This window comes from Nelusetta ayraudi, unplaced genomic scaffold (assembly GCF_046127955.1).
Source record: "Nelusetta ayraudi isolate G7.1 ecotype Tasmania unplaced genomic scaffold, CSIRO-AGI_Nayr_v1 ptg000019l, whole genome shotgun sequence".
In the NCBI taxonomy this organism is placed as follows: domain Eukaryota; kingdom Metazoa; phylum Chordata; class Actinopteri; order Tetraodontiformes; family Monacanthidae; genus Nelusetta; species Nelusetta ayraudi.
Genome location: NW_027466069.1, coordinates 6,272,747 through 6,280,829, shown reverse-complemented (window position 1 = coordinate 6,280,829; position 8,083 = coordinate 6,272,747). Strand labels below are relative to the sequence as shown.

At 46.0% G+C, this 8,083-nt stretch overlaps 1 protein-coding gene across 2 annotated transcripts; it reads right to left on the bottom strand.

Annotated features, from left to right (window-relative positions):
• Positions 1 to 275: 275 nt before the first annotated feature.
• Positions 276 to 3,217, bottom strand: LOC142888044 (uncharacterized). Of its 2 annotated transcripts, XM_076026042.1 has the most exons (7): positions 3,074 to 3,217; positions 1,934 to 2,507; positions 1,337 to 1,404; positions 1,137 to 1,223; positions 849 to 1,005; positions 481 to 588; positions 276 to 402 (listed from the first exon to the last, which is right to left on the bottom strand). In XM_076026042.1, exons 2-7 carry the CDS (start codon positions 2,396 to 2,398, stop codon positions 334 to 336), a joined length of 954 nt encoding a protein of 317 aa, XP_075882157.1. In that variant the 5' UTR covers positions 2,399 to 2,507; positions 3,074 to 3,217; the 3' UTR covers positions 276 to 333. The 2 variants fall into 2 exon arrangements, with proteins under 2 accessions (XP_075882157.1, XP_075882158.1); XM_076026043.1 differs by lacking the exon at positions 481 to 588 and having other exon boundaries at positions 295 to 402.
• Between the last annotated feature and the right edge of the window lie 4,866 nt (positions 3,218 to 8,083).

Sequence of the window (8,083 nt, the reverse complement as noted above, 5' to 3'; positions counted from 1 at the left end):
TTTCCTTCTTGTTTTCCAGCATGATAAAGATAAAAGTCACACGTCAAAGTGTCATTTCTTTGATTAAGATGAAGCTAAAATGTCTTAAATATCTTAAATAAACTGTAAAAAAAAAATTAAAAAAAAATGTGTTTTATGTATGTGCTTTGAAATGCTTTGGAAAAACCTAGCATTTAAATAGTTCCTCTCTTATTTACAAAAGAAAAAAAGAGAGAGACAGAGAGAAAAAACCCCAACAGTCTTTGTGAAGTGACTGTGCCGTCCGGGGCTCCCCTGGGGGGTCTTGATGCCAGCGGAGGAGCCGCCATCCTGGCGAGACTCGGGACCGCCTCGTCAGTCTTTCTCGTGATCTGCCCTTGGGAGGGCCTTGCCTCTGCTCCGGTCGTACCGCCTTTTTTTACCCTGCACACAGAGTTTAAAAAGTCAGCCGACAGAAACGGAGAGCGATTGGTCGTCGTCGGCCGTGCGTCGCCCACGTACATAGTTGTGAACGGCGGACCAGTTGGGGTATCGCTGTGCGTGCAGCTGCTTCTCCTTCTTGGCCATCATGTAGTATTTCGCCTGTTCCTGTTTGCTCATCGACCTCCACTGCGGACAAAGGAGACGAAGCACGGTCAGCCAGCCGGGCGGCCAGGCATGCAGTTCAATTATTCCCATTAATTAAACGACAGAGACTTTAAGTCTTTATTATGCCAACTTTCTCAGCTATGTTCAGTGTTTCCAGTATCATACCGGTACCAGATTTGGGTTACACACGGCTTCTGTCAAAGCCTTGACGAGTCTGATGAGTCTGACCAGTCGGGTGTTTTCTGAAGTCAGACTTTGAGGGCTGAAGCTGAAGCACTCACCCTGCGGCCCAGTATGGAATTGACGGTGGCACTGTCGGTGATTTTCACTTCGGCCATCACATTTTCTCTCTCCTCCTTCCTGAAGATCATGAAGGCGTTGAGCGGTTTCTTGATGTAGGGCTCGTTGGCGCCCTGCCTGTCGGAGCATCTTCTTTTCCTGCACACAAGCAAAAATAAATGACAGCAAAAGCAGCATTTTTCTACATCTGCCCATGGTTGGAGCTTTGGGCTTGGTAGTTGTTTTTTTTTTTTCCTCCCACAAAAACTACATCAAACCTGTTCTCTCACCTTGGATTGTACATGAAAGGGGGCGGAGCCTCGTAGACGCAGGGCCCATAGTCATTGGGTGTGATCTCATAGACCATCTCTCCGTTCCTGCAAGATATTGAGGCAACGGGTGCGATGAAGATAAAAACAGGAAGAAGCTCTTGCCTTCTTCTCTTGTAATTTCTTTTTGTCAAACCTGTTGTAGTGCCTCTGATACTTACAGACGTCCGACCGGACGAAGATTCTGGTTGATTTGTGAGGGGCCGACAAACATGTGCATGTCGTCGTACTGGGAACACAAATGTGCACAATGGCAGAGGTGGTGAGAAGAAGACCAATCAGACTTCTTCCCTGTCGGGTGAGTTGGTCAATTGGTTGGTTAAATCCCGCTTAACTCCCCCCCCCCCCCATAAGATCGTAATAGATCCTAATCATATGCTTCCATACACAAAAACTGACTGCTGCCGCATCATCCACACTGACAAGAGATATTGTTTACGACTTCCTGTTTTAGTCACTCGCCAAGCGCCCCCCCCCCCCCTGTCCCTTGTTCTTCTTAAAGGCCTCTGAATGGTTTGGGCGGAAACAGACAGACTGAAATGAGCTTTTCAAGATGGCTCTGGGCTAAAAAGCTTGATAATTCAAGGAAAAAAAAAGATCACTTCAGTAATAACTTCATTTGAGTTTTGGATGCTTGATCTCTGTGATGTGGCCGAGGTAGACAACTGTTTTACCAATGAGTTTTTTTTTTTGTGGACATTTAATCACACTGCGATTGAACTAAAGGACCTCAGTGACAAAAGGTTGAGCTAACTCACCTGCCCCTCGCCGAACTCGTTCTCCTGATCGTAAATATCGCACAGTATGATGGCGTGTTGCCCGTCACCTTGTTCCTGCTGCTGATGGCCAGGTGGTGGTTCTGCCTCTGCCGCCGCCGCCGCCACCACCACATGCTCCTCCCACACCTCCGAGGCACACAGGGGGAGGGTCTCCACAAAGAAGGGTGGCGCTTCCACCATGGGGGTGTCCAGCACGGTGTAAACCAGCTGAGAGGCGTCTGTCTGTTCGCTGCCGGTGGCAGTGGGAGGAGGGGGAGGCGACGGAGAGAGCAGAGAGAGCAGCGAGGGTGGCGAGGGTGGAAAGACCGGCGAGGGCGGCGGCGAGGGCGGGGCCATGGGCCTGGGCGCCTTGTCGTTGATGACGTCGATGAGCGTGGAGACCACCTCGTGCCACTCCATTTGCTTCATGAGCTGCTCACACTCTGTCCAGATGTCGGAAGCCATCCTTTTTTCCCCTTTTTTTTTTTTTTTTTTTTAATTTTTTATTGGTTGGATGGTTGTTTGATGCTGTTGGAACTCTGGAGGTTCTGTGTTTTAAAGTTGAAAGGTCCCTCTGTGGGCCACACATGGGACAGAGAGTACAGTGTTGAGACATGAAAACATCCACTGGCAGTGTAGATGATTATTATACTGCTTTACACATACATTATTAAAACAAATACATAAATACATCAAAATAAATACATGCTGAGTCTATATGAGCAGGTTGGCTTCAGAACTTGTCTATTCAACACACTTCACTTGCCCATCTAATCCCGGCACGTGTCCAGGCTTGCGCTGCTCCTAGCTAGCTGCTGTCCTTTTAACTGAGAATTTTTGCACTGACTTGACTATTAAAACAATATTATCACACAGTGAAATAGGCCTCGTGAAATAACGTTTCTACCCGGTCGGCATTAAATGCTTGCTTCTCATCATTAAAGGGAATGAGTTGCTTCAACAGCACTGATTGTACAATAAACCTCAGTGCTTTAATAATTACAATATTTATGATAACGTCTTATCTTAATCTACATTTATTGTAACTGCATCACAAGCCCCCATTTGCGTTAAAGGTTAAAGTGCTTTGTTTTTTTTTTTAGAGTCAAACCAAAGTTGTTGTTTTTTTTTTCTACTCACCGTCGGATTCAGCCGCTGTGCATGAAACTGACAGCGTTTTCTGACACTGACATGTGAAAGAACGTCTTGTCGCTTGTCAGTGGTGATGGCCCATTCCGGTCTTGGCTGCGTCCCCCCAGGTGGAACGCTTCGCTTTGCTGCACATTAGGGTCGTCTGAGCGTGCCGGGGCCTTATATGTGACAAAAACATTCTAAGGCAAGAGCAAAGCGCAATTCTGCAGTTTATTCTATATTCTGTTGCTGGGAAACATCAGAATGTTGGGGAATGTGATTTTTGTATGTCACGTTTATAATCAAGTTTTAACTGGGCAGAGTCAGGTGGAGGAAATGAAACTCATTCATTCATCCATCTTCTATATTATTCCTATTCAGGGTCACGGGGGTCTGCTGGAGCCTATCCCAGATGTCATAGGGCGAAGGCAGGGTGACACCCTGGACAAGTTGCCAGTTCATCGCAGGGAAATTAAACTGTCAATGCATTTTTTTTTTACATACATTTCAGACTGTAGATCCGTAGCAATGATTGGTAAAACTCCCACTCATTTCACACAGGACTCCAGAGGAGCAGCCTCACATGGGAACATAGTCCTCACCATTTAGCCCTCTGTTTGTAGCCTCCTGCTAAGAAAAACCAAAACACTGTTCAAACGTCCAGCCAGTACTGATGTTGTGTTGTGTTTGTCTTTCACAATACCTGGCTGGTTGTCACTATGGTGGCAGGTGTCAGAGAGGTGTTGGTGCCCCTTGTGACATCACAAAGGCACCCAGGAAGCATCACAGGCGAACTCAACATATCAATGGATGCTGGAAGCATTCATGGACCTGACGATGGTTGGTGATGATATGACATTCCTTTGCAGGTGCGCGTGTGTGTGTGTGTGTGTGTGTGTGTGTGTGTGTGTGTGTGTGTGTGTGTGTTCTCGAGTAGAGAAATGAGCAGATGAAATTGACTTTTGACTACTGATACTCTCGGAGCAGCAGGTCCCGGTTGAATTAGTCTTTTTTCCAAGGATCACTAGGGGGCAGTGCAGCCCTCCTATAGAAGCGAAGAATTTCATCAAATGGACTCCGTAAGCTGTGCCATTCGTCATTACTGTGTTACTGTGCTACCAACATGATGACAACACCAGTCTCTTCTAATGCACTTTTAAAAAGTTATATTATTTTTCAAGCCATGTCCAGGTCGTGTGTCTTCACTGACAATAAATGTTTTAAAACAATATTTTTTTTTCCTTTCTAAAGGTGTTAGATTCTTGCGCTCTCTGATTGACAGCAGTATGACATCAGAGCTCCAGGCTTTGGATTTCAATAACCAAATTCTGCGGCGTTGCCCGCCACAAATTTCCCCAGACGAGCTGGATGCCTCCTCTGTTTTGCCCAAAACCTCGGCCTCGTCTCCACGGCAACGGCTAACACGGCAGTTCCTGAAAGACAAGTCGGCTGTTTGTACTCATGCAAATGATGCGCGTCCGTCTGGGAAGTCAGCAGGCTGAGAGAGTGTTTATAGGGGCTGAGCTCGAGGACTGGGGAGGAGAGATAACTTTATTTGTTTTCCCTTTTGCTGGTTATCAAAAATATACAGAGAAAAAAAGCTTAGTTACTGCCAAACTATTCCATCATTGTTTCCACAACAGTGAGCCCCCCCGATATCCCCTTGATGCACACGCATTCCATCTGCAAGCGCAGGATCTGAACTTAATGTCAGTGTGACATGATTTGTTTTTATCACAGTACCACCCAGGAAGTTTAGCACGTACCGCTTCTGGTCTTCACACTTTACACTCTCTGCCTAACATCCCTAGCATGACAGCTGGGAAGGAAAAAAAAAATGATGTACTGCTGATCTACTGCCGGCAGAAATATGCTACTGTACCAAGAGACAAGTCCGTTATTCACACAAAGTGTCACACACACAGCGGCTCCCATTCATAGACGCCACGAGCCATTTTGGCGGCCGCAGACAGGAAACTCTTGGCTCTTTCTCCTGCTTGTGGCACGTCTTTGGACGACAGACGCGGACGGAGAGCTTTGTGTTGAAATACGTCGGCAGCAAACTCATCCATCATCTGAAACGGACACTGACAGCTTGAACGTTACAGATGCCCTGTTTGCTAAATCGTAATCTTCACAGAGCCGCCTTTAAAAGGTCATTTTCATTTTCTGGTCGAAATAGGATGAGACCGATCCTCTGGGGAGAAAGATGGCGGGGAGACAGCTGGGAAGAGGCATTTAGCTACAACAGAAAAAGGAAGCTGCTGCCAGCGTGTATTACAAAATGCCTTCAATGGGCTTTTTCGAAGACGAACGTGTGAAATTGAGCCACAGGATTCCTGAAACTTTCCATCTGGGATCTCAGCTTTCCTAAGTGTGACGACAAATAGAAAACATAAGTAAAGTCTCAGTTCACTCGAACTACTGGACGTCATGAACAGCAAAACTGAAAATAACTAGTCGAGTAGAAGCCACCCACTGGAAACTGTTCTTTCAATTCTGGCTAAAACTTCCTCCAGGACTTGAGACACTGAAACCTGAGGCTCTGACTCCAAGACTGTAGTTTAATGGAGGTTCAGTGATTGCTGGAGACTGGAGCTTTTTGGTTTTGTAAGAAGTGACACATGTTGAGGAATTCTCCACAACCCCCGAGATCAAAAACAACCACTTTCCTTTCAGTTTGTGCCCGTCGTGTTTTTTTTTTTTTTTTCTTGTGAGATGATTCACGACACCGCAACCTTTGACAAGTCGGCAGCATTTACAAACACAAGCGTATGTAAAACACAGAGACCACATGAAACAAATGGGATCTTAACGCCCCTAGAAAAGGCCCTAAAAGTGTTTGACTCCCGTCCTTTCCCGGACGTTCTTGAGTGTTTAAAAAGTTTGAGGAAAATTAAACCAAATGGCACGGGGGATGGGAATGGAGATGAAATGTCATAAATGATTACACTATGAATAAACCCTGTGTATGTGTGTGTGTGTGTGTGTGTGTGTGTGTGCGTGTGCGTGCGTGCGTCAGGGAGTTGTGTCTACTTTTCTCTGTGGAAAGTTTCCCAGAGTGGGTTTTGACCCTGTCATTTTTTCCCCCTGCTCGCTGCCATGCAGTAGCTCACATGTTGGAACTTTCATTCGGAGGAAACCAGACTAAACTCGAAAATGTGAGACTCTCTTAAAGGGGTGGGACATATATATATATTTTTTCATCAAAAGAAGGATTAAAAAGGAAATAGGTTGGTTCAGAAGCGACAGGCCTTCAGTCATTGGCTGCTAAATGAACCTCGATGTGTCCTGACCAGCAGCAGGTCACATCTTGGCTCTCGTAGAACCCTTGATCAACAACCATAAAAGACACCCACACCGTGCCGAGTCATAGTAGGTAGAGTATTTATTGCCCCCAGGTTTATTGACGGTTGTGGGCGTCACACACGGCCGAATCTTTCAAGCGTTCATAACGATTAGACACTGCCAGGGTCACACGAAAGTGGGTTTGACACAGATTGAAACCAGTTAAGACTACACACTGTCTTCATGTTTTGTCTTTGTCTGTGTTTTTGTGTATAATTGAATATATGACTTTTCAAGGAACTGCTAAAAGAGACCCTGCAGTACGTGTGGTGGGTATAAAATTTGTTTTTGTTCCAGCTCTAATAAATCGCGTTCACTCTTAAAAGATTTGACTGCAGCAAAACAGAAACCAAAGAATTGCCAGTCCGACAAACATTTTGATAGCTAACGAGATAACACAAACTGATGAAACACAAATGTTTTGACAACATATTTCACAGATAAATAAAAAAAAACAGACCACATGCTTTCAATCTGCCGCATTTCATTCACCGCAAATTACTTGGGCCTAATGGCTGCCTTTGAACTCCAGAGGTGAAGTGAATGGAGGGCCGCTGCGCAGCGAACAGAGGAATGGCGCCCAGCGGTGCAGATGTCAGGGCCAATTATCCCTCTGGGGGTGAAACAAGGCCTCGTTTGAGTGCGACCACTGTGTCCTTCCTGGCAGAATCCCTCTCTTAGATTCTTGGCTGCCGAGACACTCTGAGAAAAAAAAAAAAAAAAAAAAAAACGCAAACTGAGGCTCTTTCAGGGCGTCGCAGTCGGCCGACCGCATCACCCCCTGCAGGCCGGCCGCTCAAAGAACCGCATTGTTTTTTTCTTTTTTTTTTTTGCTGGCACAATCAGGAGAAAATGATGGGCGAAAGGTCTTATTAAATGTCCCGGTATTAAAGTTCTGGCGGGGAGATGACAGTGAGATGTCTGTATTATCGGATTTATGGCTAAAAAGCGAAACCGATGCTGCAAATGTTCCCTTGAGAAGGTTGTTTAATAGTGCCGCGGATGTAATCAGCCCCCAACAACTTCCTGTGTGGAAGTCAAATTGACATGTATGTGAGTGTGTGTGTGTATGTGTGTATTTTAAAAGTGCAGGTGTCGTAAAAATGCCTGATTTGCTGCGTCGTCGCCGTGTGAACGCAAGAGCAACCCCTCCCCTCTCCGCAGCCCCTGTCAGCATTACGTAAGGCAAGCGCTCGCACACACACACACACACACACACACACACACACACACACACACACACTGTCCGACTGAGAGGCCGATTTGTGCCGTCAACAGGACGGGCAAACAGACCCAGCTGATTTATGGCCGCGTAAACATAGCGGCGAGAGGCCCCTCGGCAGCTCAGCGTTCACGCAGAGAGACATGAATACAAAGATATGAGTCAACATGAGCGCTGACAGGAAGCAGCTGCGAGGGGAATATGGAAAGAAAATAATGGATGACCTTCAGAATCTGGTGTCACGTCACAAAAAAAAAGAAAAAGAAAAAAATGATACAGCAGAGGTAGAGAAACAGACCAAAGTGTTTCCAAGGGGGCCGTTATCAGTGACGGACCTCGCTTCAGCACAGTTCTGTTGGTGTATGCGAGTGGTTTTAGTTTTAGTCCAAATTATTAGCGCCTCGTCCATTTACAACACCGAAAGAGGTTTATTTTTTTTTTCTTGCCAG